The sequence below is a fragment of the Pelophylax lessonae genome, assembly GCF_965119305.1.
Source record: "Pelophylax lessonae genome assembly, chromosome: 9".
NCBI classification, from domain to species: domain Eukaryota; kingdom Metazoa; phylum Chordata; class Amphibia; order Anura; family Ranidae; genus Pelophylax; species Pelophylax lessonae.
The window spans coordinates 262,302,799-262,315,808 of NC_138776.1; the positions used below are offsets into that span (position 1 = coordinate 262,302,799).

Genomic DNA, 13,010 nt, shown 5'->3' on the forward strand with positions numbered 1-13,010 from the left:
TCCTCCTGCTTGACTTGCCGAGTATTCCTTTTGTAGATGCTTTGCTTCATACCCCACAAAGAGCTTTACTGACCCTAGTTCTTTTGATACACCAGGAACCATCATACACCCCTTTAACAAACTTCAGACCAGGCTCAGAACAGTTGGTGCAACTTTTAGTGAAATGTTTCGGCAATACAATCCAACATGAACAAAAGCGTTAAAACGTCTCCCTGGCTATCTTTGCCCAGGCTGCCTAGGCCTACCTCCAAAAAAATAGAGGTCCATATCTGGTGCTCTCCAACACTGGAAGATCTCCAGGCTCCCAGTGCCTCTGAAAGACTGCAAAAAGCAGCAGTCCTCCTCTGCAGTACTTACATCTTCTGTTGAGCAGGAATCGGCAAAAGGCCTCAGACTTTGGGCTTCCAACTTTTTGGGAGGATAGGCTTGCTTGAAATAGCCCGGGAACAGCAAGGCACAGAATTAACCCCTTCCCAGCCTGGGTAAGCCACTATCTTATTAACCCATAGGCAACCTGCCTACAAGTGAACTTGCTGAGGTTTTTGTATGATGTGCATTTTCTTTGTGTACTGTCTTGTGTATCTCTACTAGGTTTAGGTTGTAATCCAACTTTTTCTCAAAAATTATATTTAAGAAGAAAAATTGTGTTTCCTGGCTTGCTGAATAAACATGCAGGACAAACCTGTTTTGACTGTTCCTGAGGGTCTTTGGCTCATGCACGGTTTTCCATAGCCAACGCCAATTGAGCCTGTCCTCTTCGAAAATGTATATATTTTTTTACATTTTAACTAGCAAAGTAACAAACATGCCCACCACATTAGAGAACAGCACCTACTGGGCAGGCATGGTAGTGGTGCTACTTATCTGCTGCACAAGAACCTACATTTATCCACTGCCTCGGTTTTTGGGGTTTTTTCTGCAATACTCTGCATTTTCCACTGTCAGTGGATGGAAAAAAAAAATCGAATCTCACACACGCCCCAACATTGGGTGTGTTTTCTAGGTACAGTCCTTCAAAATCCACTTAAAACATTCGTCCATGTAGAGCAAGGTTTCCCAACCAGGGTTCTGTGGAACCCTATGGTTCCTCCTGAGGTTGCTAGGGGTTCCTTGAGCAATGGGCATTTTCTGCCTCTAAGATAGGTTCCCAATGACACCATTGTTCCTTTTAGCTATCTGTAAGGGGGTAATTCTTCCCAATAATGGCAAGAGTAAGGAGCATTCTTCCAACGGACTGTCATACTAATGCAGGGTTTCTCAACCCATGTTCCTCCTGAGGTTGCTAAGGGCTTCCTTGAGCAATGGGCAATTTCTGCCTCTCAGATTGCTAAAAGGAACAATGGTGTCATTGGGAACATATCTGTAAGGGGGTAATTCTTCCCAATAATGACAAGAGTAAGGAGCATTCTTCCCACTGACTGTCACACGAAGGTGGTTCAAGGGTTCCTCTGTGTTGAAAAGGTCGAGAAAGGCTGATGTAGAAGAATATTTTGAAGATGTAATATGTATTTGAAACTGCAACTCCCGGGATTAATACCATTATTACAATAGACTCATTTATTTATTATCATACACAGATTATATTTTAGCGAGAAAGTGAAAAACAACATTTTTATATTTATAATTAGTGAAAAAAACAGAAAAATGAAAAACAGACTGAAAATTGGTGCACAAAAAAATAAACTTCGTAATTGTTTAAATATTTGGTTTCCTTCACATCGACGTACTTCAAGCGTAGACCTGTGCGAGGGTCGGGCTTGCCCACACTACATTCTCCGACAGCTCTCCTCCGCCATCTACACTACATTCTCCGACATCTCTCCTCCACCATCCACACTACATTCTCCGACAGCTCTTCTCCACTATCCACACTACATTCTCCTACAGCTCTCCTCCACCATCCACACTACATTCTCCGACAGCTCTCCTCCACTATCCACACTACATTCTCCTATAGCTCTCCTCCACCATCCACACTACATTCTCCTATAGCTCTCCTCCACCATCCACACTACATTCTCCGACAACTCTCCCCCACCACCCACACTACATTCTCCGACAGCTCTCCTCCCACCATCCACACTACATTCTCCGACAGCTCTTCTCCCCACCATCCACACTACATTCTCCGACAGCTCTCCTCCACCATCCACCATCCACACTACATTCTCCGACAGCTCTCCTCCACCATCCACACTACATTCTCCGACAGCTCTCCTCCCACCATCCACACTACATTCTCCGACAGCTCTCCTCCCCACCATCCACACTACATTCTCCGACAGCTCTCCTCCACCATCCACACTACATTCTCCGACAGCTCTCCTCCACCATCCACACTACATTCTCTGACAACTCTCCCCCACCACCCACACTACATTCTCCGACAGCTCTCCTCCCACCATCCACACTACATTCTCCGACAGCTCTCCTCCCCACCATCCACACTACATTCTCCGACAGCTCTCCTCCACCATCCACACTACATTCTCCGACAGCTCTCCTCCACCATCCACACTACATTCTCCGACAGCTCTCCTCCACCATCCACACTACATTCTCCGACAGCTCTCCTCCCACCATCCACACTACATTCTCCGACAGCTCTTCTCCACTATCCACACTACATTCTCCGACAGCTCTCCTCCACCATCCACACTACATTCTCCGACAGCTCTCCTCCCACCATCCACACTACATTCTCCGACAGCTCTCCTCCCCACCATCCACACTACATTCTCCGACAGCTCTCCTCCACCATCCACACTACATTCTCCGACAGCTCTCCTCCCACCATCCACACTACATTCTCCGACAGCTCTCCTCCCACCATCCACACTACATTCTCCGACAGCTCTCCTCCCACCATCTACACTACATTCTCTGACACCTCTCCTCTCACCATCCACACTACATTCTCCGACAGCTCTCCTCCCACCATCCACACTACATTCTCTGACTGCTCTCCCCTCACCATCCACACTACATTCTCTGACTGCTCTCCCCCCACCATCCACACTATATTCTCCGACAGCTCTCCTCCACCATCCACACTACATTCTCCGACAGCTCTCCTCCACCATCCACACTACATTCTTCGACAGCTCTCCACCATCCACACTACATTCTCCGACAGACCTCCTCCTCCATCCACACTACATTCTCTGACAGCTCTCCTCCACCATCCACACTACATTCTCCGACAGTTCTCCTCCACCATCCACACTACATTCTCCGACAGCTCTCCTATCACCATCCACACTACATTCTCCGACAGCTCTCCTCCCACCATCCACACTACATTCTCCGACAGCTCTCCTCCACCATCCACACTACATTCTCCGACAGCTCTCCTCCACCATCCACACTACATTCTCCGACAGCTCTCCTCCACCATCCACACTACATTCTCCGACAGCTCTCCTCTCACCATCCACACTACATTCTCCGACAGCTCTCCTCCCACCATCCATACTACATTCTCCGACAGTTCTCCTCCCACCATCCACACTACATTCTCCGACAGTTCTCCTCCCACCATCCACACTACATTCTCCGACACCTCTCCTCTCACCATCCACACTACATTCTCCGACAGCTCTCCGTCATCCACACTACATTCTCCAACATTATACACCATCAGGGCCTATTTGACCTCCTCCCTAGGAGATTCTGAAGCCTATGGGGCAATGTTCGTTCCCGGAACTGCATACTAACGCAGCTTATTAGGAGGGGCTCCCGCTCTGTGTGCAGAATTTCTATTCTATGTACAGTGGAAATAGAGGAATTCAAGAAAAATATAGAAGAAGGCAAGGGAGACTTGGCCCATCAAACTCTACTTGTACATGAAATATCACTTTTGCCAGGATGTACCTCTTTAAAAACTATTTTCTTATCCTCCAGATGTTCTATGGACTCAGTTCCACCCGGAAAAGCCATCGTACATTTGTCATAAATCAGCAGGTGGGTTCCCTCTGACGCCCCCAATTTCTTTTATCTAGATAACATTTTCTGCATCCTGAGGACGCTTTGCGATGTGAATTCTCTGGTGTTTACAAAGGTGTCCTTTCTGTGTGAATGATTTACCGCACTCTGAACAACGATAAGGACGCTCTCCTGTGTGAATTCTCTGGTGTTTTAAAAGTGATCCTTTTGCGGAGAAATGTTTCCCGCACTCTGAACATGAATAAGGGCGCTCACCTGTATGAGTTCTCTGATGTTGATTAAGCTCTGCTTTCTGAATGAAAGATTTCCCGCACTCTGAACATGAATGAGGACGATCGCCCGTGTGAACTCTCTGATGTCTACGAAGGTCTTTCTTTTCTATGAAAGATTTCCCACACTCTGAACATGAATGAGGACGATCACCCGTGTGAATTTTTTGATGGGAAACCAGGGATGATTTCTTAATGAAACATTTCTGGCAGTCTGGACATGAAAATGGACGCTCAGCTGTGTGACTTCGCTGGTGAACAATAAGTTGTCCTTCCTCTATGAAACTTTTCCCGCACTCTGAACATGAATAAAGATGCTCACCTATGTGAACTCTCTGGTGTTTAAAAAGTGCTCCTTTTGCGACAAAAGATTTCCCGCACTCAGTACATGAATAGGGGCGCTCACCTGTGTGAAGTCTCTGATGTTCAACAAGGTCTTTTTTGTGAGAGAAAGATTTTCCGCACTCTGTACATGAATAAAGACACGAACTCGTGTGAACTCTCTGGTGTTTAAAAAGTGATCCCTTTGTGGTGAAAGATTTCCCGCACTCTGAACAAGGGAAAGGATGCTCACCTGTGTGAATTCTCTGGTGGTCAGTAAGGCGTTCTTTTTTAAGGAAACATTTCCCGCACTCAGAACAAGGGAAAGGACGCTCACCCGTGTGAATTCTCAGGTGTAGATTAAGTCGTGTTTTGAGACTGAAACATTTCCCGCACTCTGAACAAGGGAAAGGACGCTCACCCGTGTGAATTTTCTGGTGTATAATAAGTTCTTTTTTGCCACTGAAACATTTCCCGCACTCTGAACATGAATAGGGACGCTCACCAGTGTGAATTCTCTGATGTCTACAAAGTGCAGTCTTTTCACTGAAAGATTTCCCACACTCTGAGCATGAATGAGGACGTTCACCTGTGTGAATACTTTGATGGGAAACCAGCGCTGATTTCCGAATGAAACATTTCCCGCAGTCTGGACATGAAAATGGACGCTCACCTGTGTGAATTCTCTGGTGTACAATAAGTTCTCCTTTCTCACTGAAACATTTCCCACACTCTGAACATGAATAAGGTTGCTCACCCGTGTGACCTTTCTGGTGTCTAACAAGGTTTTCCTTCCGAGTGAAAGATTTCCCACACTCTGAACATGAATGAGGTTGCTCACCCGTGTGAACTTTCTGGTGTCTAAGAAGATTTTCCTTCTGATTGAAAGATTTCCCGCACACTGAGCATAAATAACCACGCTCACCTATGTGAACTCTCTGGTGTTTCAAAAGTAATCCTTTTCTGGTGAAAGATTTCCCGCACTCTGAACACGAATAAGGGTGCTCACCAGTGTGAATTCTCAGGTGTTGATCAAGGTCTGCTTTCTGAATGAAACATTTCCCGCACTCTGAACATGAATAGGGACGCTCACCAGTGTGAATTCTCTGATGTCTACGTAGGGCAGTCTTTTCAATGAAAGATTTCCCGCACTCTGAGCATGAATGAGGCCGTTCCCCTGTGTGAATACTTTGATGGGAAACCAGCGCTGATTTCCGAATGAAACATTTCCCGCAGTCTGGACATGAAAATGGACGCTCACCTGTGTGAATTCTCTGGTGTGCAATAAGTTCTCCTTTCTCACTGTAACATTTCCCACACTCTGAACATGAATAAGGTTGCTCACCCGTGTGACCTTTCTGGTGTCTAACAAGGTTTCCCTTCTGAGTGAAAGATTTCCCGCACTCTGAGCATAAATAACCACGCTCGCCCGTGTGAACTCTCTGGTGTTTCAAAAGTAATCCTTTTCTGGTGAAAGATTTCGCGCACTCTGAACACGAATAAAGGTGCTCATCAGTGTGAACTCTCTGGTGTTGATCAAGGTCTCCTTTCTGAGTGAAAGATTTTCCGCACTCTGAACATAAATAGGGACACTCACCCGTGTGAACTATCAGATGTGTAAAAAGTGATCTTTTTGTAATGAAAGATTTCCCACACTCTGAACAAGGGAAAAGACGCTTATCTGTGTGAATTTTTTGGTGTTCAATAAGATGTCCTTTTCTAAGGAAACATTTGCCACACTCTGAACAACAGAAAGGACGTTCACCTGTGTGAATTCTCTGGTGTTCAATAGGTTCTTCTTTAAAAGTGAAACATTTGCCGCACTCTGAGCATAAATAAGGACGTTCACCTGTGTGAATTGTCTGATGGGTAAAAAGCTCTTTGTTTTCAGCAAAATATTTCCCGCACTTTGAACATGACAATGAACTCTCTCCTGTGTGAACCCTATTATGGCTTAAAGAAGATTTCTGGGGATTGGGTGGATCTGGTGATCTGTCAGCACTGTGAGAACTTAGATGGACATCTGGAGTCACAGTATGAGACTTATCAGAAGATTTCTTAGGATTAGAAGAACCCATTGATCTTAGATGGAAATCCGAAGTCATAGTATGGGATTTCTCAGAAGGTTCCTCGGGATTAGAAGGACCCATTGATCTTAGATGGACATCTGAAGTCGTAGTATGGGATTTCTCAGAAGGTTCCTCGGGATTAGAAGGACCCATTGATCTTAGATGGACATCTGAAGTCATAGTATGGGATTTCTCAGAAGGTTCCTCGGGATTAGAAGGATCCATTGATCTTAGATGGACATCTGAAGTCAAAGTATGGGATTTCTTAGAAGATTCCTCAGGATTCGAAGGATCCGTTGATCTAGCCAACCAACCAGAGTTCACTTTTGGAGAATTTTGTGAAACGTCAGTATTTTCTGCCTTACAATCTGGAGATATAATAAGACATCCCTCCGATGTATATATGTTCCAGAAACACGGTCCATCTGCTGGAAAGCAATATTTAATATACGTCATATCTGTTCTCATGCATCTTGTATTCAGAAGTCATAGATCTATGTAGAGCTTTCAAAACGTTCCCACAGCTCTGGCCTTGAATTTGGTGCAATTATTACAGAATATTACAAATAAAAAACAGATCAATGATATCAAACACCCAAACCACACGGGTAAGCAACAGTATTTGTGCATTGACAACAAGGTTATGGTGAAGAATGGGACTTTTCTCCATATATTCCTAAAAGCCATAACAGGAATATATCATTTATATAGTGTACAACTGTATTGGTTAAAAAAAAATATTTCATACACTGAAAAAAAAAAATTCAGTGCCCCAAGAGTCGGGAGTGTTTCTACACTTGTAATTCTACACAGTTTAGAGATTTTTTTGGATCACTTTTTTTGTCCTCTTTGTTTTTCGACACTTTTTTGTATACTATATATGCGCAGTTATGTCAATGGATGTGGAATTCATTACAGTACATCCATATGACATTTATAACTTTTTTCATTCTACGAAATATTGGAACGTTTTTGATATTTCATGATTTCTTTTGCACAGGTCTGGTCAATGTTTGATAGATCAGTATCTCCTCCTCATTTGTTGGGAACATGACGTTGTATTGAGGAATGGAGATGGACCTTTCATATGTTGTACAGTATCTCCTCCTCATTTGTTGGGAACATGACGTTATATTGAGGAATGGAGATGGACCTTTCATATGTTGTACAGTATCTCCTCCTCATTTGTTGGGAACATGACATTATATTGAGGAATGGAGATGGACTTTTATATGGGGTCCAGTATCTCCTCCTCATTTGTTGGGAACGTGACGTTATATTGAGGAACAGAGATGGACCTTTCATATGGTGTACAGTATCTCCTCCTCATTGGTTAGGAACATGACGTTATATTGAGGAATGGAGATGGACCTTTCATATGGTGTACAGTATCTCCTCCTCATTTGTTGGGAACATGACGTTATTTAGAGGAATGGAGATGATGTACACTATATTGGGAACACTTCGTAGTGTAAGAAATACATAATTACATTCATCTGACAAGGACTTTTAAGTTAATGGACATACAATATATATCAATCCATATAACAATGTAAATACCTGATTTATACTTTGAGAAGTAGAAATAAAATGTGAAGGGTTTCTGAATTTATTGTTTATTACTTACTTGTATCCATATGTAGAGAAGATTCCTCAGGTTTACTTTCCATAATCATCTCCCCCTCCTCCATAGACTGCTGATCTCCACTCACCAACTTCTCTTCTTCCTCTTTAACCTCAACTTTAATGTATTTCAGTTCTTCATCCTAAACCCCAAAGATTTATAAATAGGAAAAATAGATTACAATGAAAAATGCACTCTTATAGAATTATTCATTTTTCTGCCCAGTCCCACCTACCTGATCATTCTGTTTATAACTGTGGTTTTCCGTTAAATTCTGGGAATAAAGTGGACTTCTCTCCTCCATAGACTGCTGATCTCCACTCACCAACGTCTCTTCTTCTTCCTCTTTATGCTCAACTTCGATGTCTTTCCGCTCTTCATTCTAAATTGTAGAGATAAGACAATATAACATCTGGAAACTCTGCTGCCAATAATAGATTACATAGGAGAATGTCCTCTCATAGAATTATTTTTAAGTTCTTCTTGCCCAGTGCCATCTACCTGATCATTATCTGTATATTTGGCAACTTCCCAAGTAGAATTCTGGTAATACAGAGAACAACCTTCCTCCATAGACTTCTGATCTCCACCCACCAACATTTCCTCTTCTTCTTCTTTAACCTCAACTTTGAAGTCTTTCAGTTCTTCACCCTAAACCCCAAAGATGATAAAATACATTTATTAAAAAAAAAAAAAAACAAGAGATTACATGGAATGTCCTCTTATAGCTTAGAATACATTTTAAAGGTCTACATGCTCAGTCCCATCTACCTGATCATGGTGGGGGATGGTGTGACCTTCCTGTGTGGAATCCCGGGAATACAGAGGACGGGGACATCTCTCTGGTGGGTTCCCATTACTGGATCCATCTGTAGGAAACACACACACTGACTGAATACATTGTTTCTATGTGTTTATCAGATGATGGGGGATCTAGGTGGACCCTCCGTACTGCTCTCTCCTTTACAATAAAGTCTCCTCTTACCCGGTGATGTGAGGGGCGGCTGATTCTCCATCATGACGTCCTTGTAGAGATCCTTGTGTTCTTCTAAATACTCCCACTCCTCCATGGAGAAATAGACAGTGACATCCTGACACCTTATAGGAACCTGACACACACAATGATACAGTCACCATCCAGACACATCCCTTGTCTGTTACTGGATAATGTCCCAGAATTCCCAGCACCGCTCACCTCTCCTGTCAGCAGATCGATGATCTTGTTGGTGACTTCTAGAATCTTCTTGGCACTGGTTACCTCTGTTGTCAGGCAGTGAAGTGGAGAAACTGTGATGGATGATGATGTGAGTTCTCATAATATCTTAAAACCCTCATTAATCTTACTGAAAGAAATCCAGATTCCCTTTAAAGTATAACTCTAACCAAAACCTCCAGGCTCCTTCCATATGGGCAGACCGATCGGCTCTACCGGTCAGTTTTTTAGACAAACCCAATTAGACCATCCACTCTACTCTATGGCGTGGTGCATGTAAACGTACATGTGTCCGTTTACACCCGCCTACATCTGATCCAATCTGCTATATAGACGGATGCCTTCTTCCAATACCAGCCAGACACTGTACTGTGAGCCTCCACGGTAGATTCCTTGTCGGCTCACCTAAATTATTTCCAGCTCCTTTCCAAATGCAGGCCCTCCAGCTTACCATGAGCTGAGACCTTGGTGGACTCCTGCAGATTTCAGATGACTTGCCTAGAAGGGCAAGCAGTCTTTCAAGGCTGGGATCTCCTCCTGCCGGACATGAGCCCGGTTGTTCTAAATCCCAGGCTATTTATGAACCTCTCAGCCACCTACTGGGCAACCTCTTACCAAGGCTTGGTTCAGACTGCATAATTATTCAGGCCCAGGGTATGCCTCTTTCAGCCCACTACATTCTAGAACTTTCACTACAAGACAGGGGAAAGGAGCCAACAAAACTAAATTTACCCAAACCTCTCTAGCAACTTGACTAGGAGGGTGCTACATTTAGGATGCATCTGGTCTATAATCAAGGGGCTTTGAATGGACAGTTGTATAATTGGTTCCAAATTTAGGATGTATCTGGTCTATAAACCAGAGGCTCTGGGTGGACAGTTGGATAAATGGTTCTATATTTAGGATGGATCTGGTCTATAAACCAGAGGTTTTGTATGGAAAGTAGGATAAATGGTTCTATATATAGGATGTATCTGGTCTATAAACCAGAGGCTCTGGATGGACAGTTGGATAAATGGTTCTATATTTAGGATGTATCTGGTCTATAAACCAGAGGCTCTGGATGGACAGTTGGATACATGGCTCTATATTTAGGATGTATCCAGTCTATAAACCAGAGGCTCTGGATGGACAGTTGGATAAATGGCTCTATCTTTAGGATGTATCCAGTCTATAAACCAGAGGCTCTGGATGGACAGTTGGATAAATGGTTCTATATTTAGGATGTATCTGATCTATAAACCAGAGGCTCTGGATGGACAGTTGGATAAATGGTTCTATATTTAGGATGTATCTGATCTATAAACAAGAGGCTCTGGATGGATAGTTGAATAAATTACTCTGTATATGCAGAATATATCTGTTTTTCTAAACTATAAAAGACATCACGGAAGGAAGAGGACGGACATGACGGGGGTTCTGGGTGTCAATATAAAATAATATCTTATCACCTTCTCTCCTGCCAGTTCCAGCAATGTCTCCTCTCTACTTCCGTCCAACTTCTCTTTTTCCAGGAATTTCCCTATTTATACTCCTATATCCCTTCCTGTCTATATCTTACATCACTTCCTGTCTGTAGTGACATCACTTCCTGTCTGTGTGTCCCACGTGAGATCATCGCTTTGTGTTGATTATAGATACTGCAGTCTACGTTACATTTCATCATTTTCTCCGTTGCCTCCTGGTCCATCCCTCTATTATGTTTCATCCATGATTACACGTAGATTATATCTCACATATCCAAAGAACAAAAAAAATGAAAATCATTTTTTGATTATATTTAAATATTTATAAATATAAAACCAAATATTGAAAAACACCATTGTTCCTTTTAGCTATCTGTAAGGGGGGTAATTCTTCCTAATGATGAGAAGAGTAAGGAGCATTCTTCCCACTGACTGTCATACTAATGTATCATGAGTTGTAGATTTGTAATTTTTAGAAGGGGTTCCCCGAGACCAGAAATGTATTTCAAGGGTTCCTCTGTGTTGAAAAGGTTGAGAAAGGCAGCACTACACACTGTTGCCTGATGTATGTTGCATTTAGGAGGGACACTGTGGTCCCTGTGCCCTCTCCACCAGTCCAGTGTACCTCTGTTACCTCACTCCTAGTGAAAAAATGGGATCCCGCCGTGCCCTTAGCGTGGACCTCATGCGTGCACTTGTTAACTCCTTCCTTCCTGTACCATGTGGCCAGGCTGTTGGTCTCCCTAACACGAGTTTGTTCCTGGTTGCTTTGAGAAATCGACCACTGGGGAGGGACCATCGACCCCCCTCGCTACTGAAGGACCCATCTGCAACGTACCGTGCTCTAGTCATTGGTTATCTATAGCAACTGCATTACTCCTCCTGCTTGACTTGACGAGTAATCCTTTTGTAGATGCTTTGCTTCATACCCCACAAAGTGCTTTACTGACCCTAGTTCTTTTGATTCACCAGAAACCATCACCGCTTTAACAAACTTTGGACCAGGCTCAGAACAGTTGATGCAACATTTAGTGAAAGGTTTCGGCACAACAGTCTAACATGAACAAAAGCGGTAAAACCTCCCCCTGGCTATTTCTCCCCAGGCTGCCTAGGCCTACCTCCAAAAAAATAGAGGTCCATATCTGGTGCTCTCCAACACTGGAAGATCTCCAGGCTCCCAGTGCCTCTGGAAGACTGCAAAAAGCAGCAGTCCTCCTCTGCAGTACTTACATCTTCTGTTGAGCAGGAATCGGCAAAAGGCCCCAGACCTTGGGCTTCCCCCTTTTTGGAATTTTGGGAGGATAGGCTTGCTTGAAATAGCCCGGGAACAGCAAGGCACAGAATTAACCCCTTCCCAGCCTGGGTAAGCCACTATCTTATTAACCCATAGGCAAGCTGCCTACAAGTGAACTTGCTGAGTTTTTGTATGATTTCTTTGTGTACTGCCTTGTGTATCTCTACGTGGTATATCCAGTCCTACTGATTGGTTTAGGTTGTAATCCAACTTTTTCTCAAAAATTATATTTAAGAAGAAAAATTGTGTTTCGTGCCTTGCTGAATAAACATGCAGGACAAACCTGTTTTGACTGTTCCTGAGGGTCTTTGGCTCATGCACGGTTTTCCATAGCCAGCGCCAATTGAGCCTGTCCTCTTCGAAAATGTATATATTTTTTTACATTTTAACTAGCAAAGTAACAAGCATGCCCACCTTATTAGAGAACAGCACCTACAGCACCTAGAGAACAGCCCACTTAAAACATTCGTCCATGTAGAGCAAGGTTTCTCAACCAGGGTTCTGTGGAACCCTAGGGTTCCTCCTGAGGTTGCTAGGGGTTCCTTGAGCAATGGGCAATTTCTGCCTCTCAGATTAGTTTCCAATGACACCATTGTTCCTTTTAGTTATCTGTAAGGGGGTAATTTTTCCCAATGATGACTAGAGTGAGGAGCATTCTTCTCACCGACTGTCATACGAATGCAGGGTTTCTCAACCAGGGTTCCGTGGAACCCTAGAGTTCCTCCTGAGGTTGCTAGGGGTTCCTTGAGCAATGGGCATTTTCTTCCTCTAAGATAAGTTTCCAATGACACCATTGTTCCTTTTAGCTA

At 43.5% G+C, this 13,010-nt stretch overlaps 2 protein-coding genes across 2 annotated transcripts in view; both read right to left on the reverse strand.

Moving 5' to 3' along the window:
- The window catches only part of LOC309564421 (uncharacterized protein), a 224,655-nt gene that overhangs the window by 159,081 nt on the left and 52,564 nt on the right, over positions 1-13,010 (reverse strand). The window contains 4 exon segments of the mRNA XM_082269051.1: positions 8,232-8,370; positions 8,464-8,610; positions 8,671-8,690; positions 8,693-8,849. Of these exon segments, the coding sequence (XP_082125177.1) occupies positions 8,232-8,370; positions 8,464-8,610; positions 8,671-8,690; positions 8,693-8,849 (463 nt within the window).
- Positions 3,998-6,972, reverse strand: LOC309563879 (uncharacterized protein; the record flags this gene model as incomplete). Its single annotated transcript, XM_082268515.1, is given in 3 exon segments — positions 3,998-6,024; positions 6,444-6,447; positions 6,449-6,972. Coding segments are annotated over 3 exon segments (2,412 nt in total). The 5' UTR covers positions 6,830-6,972.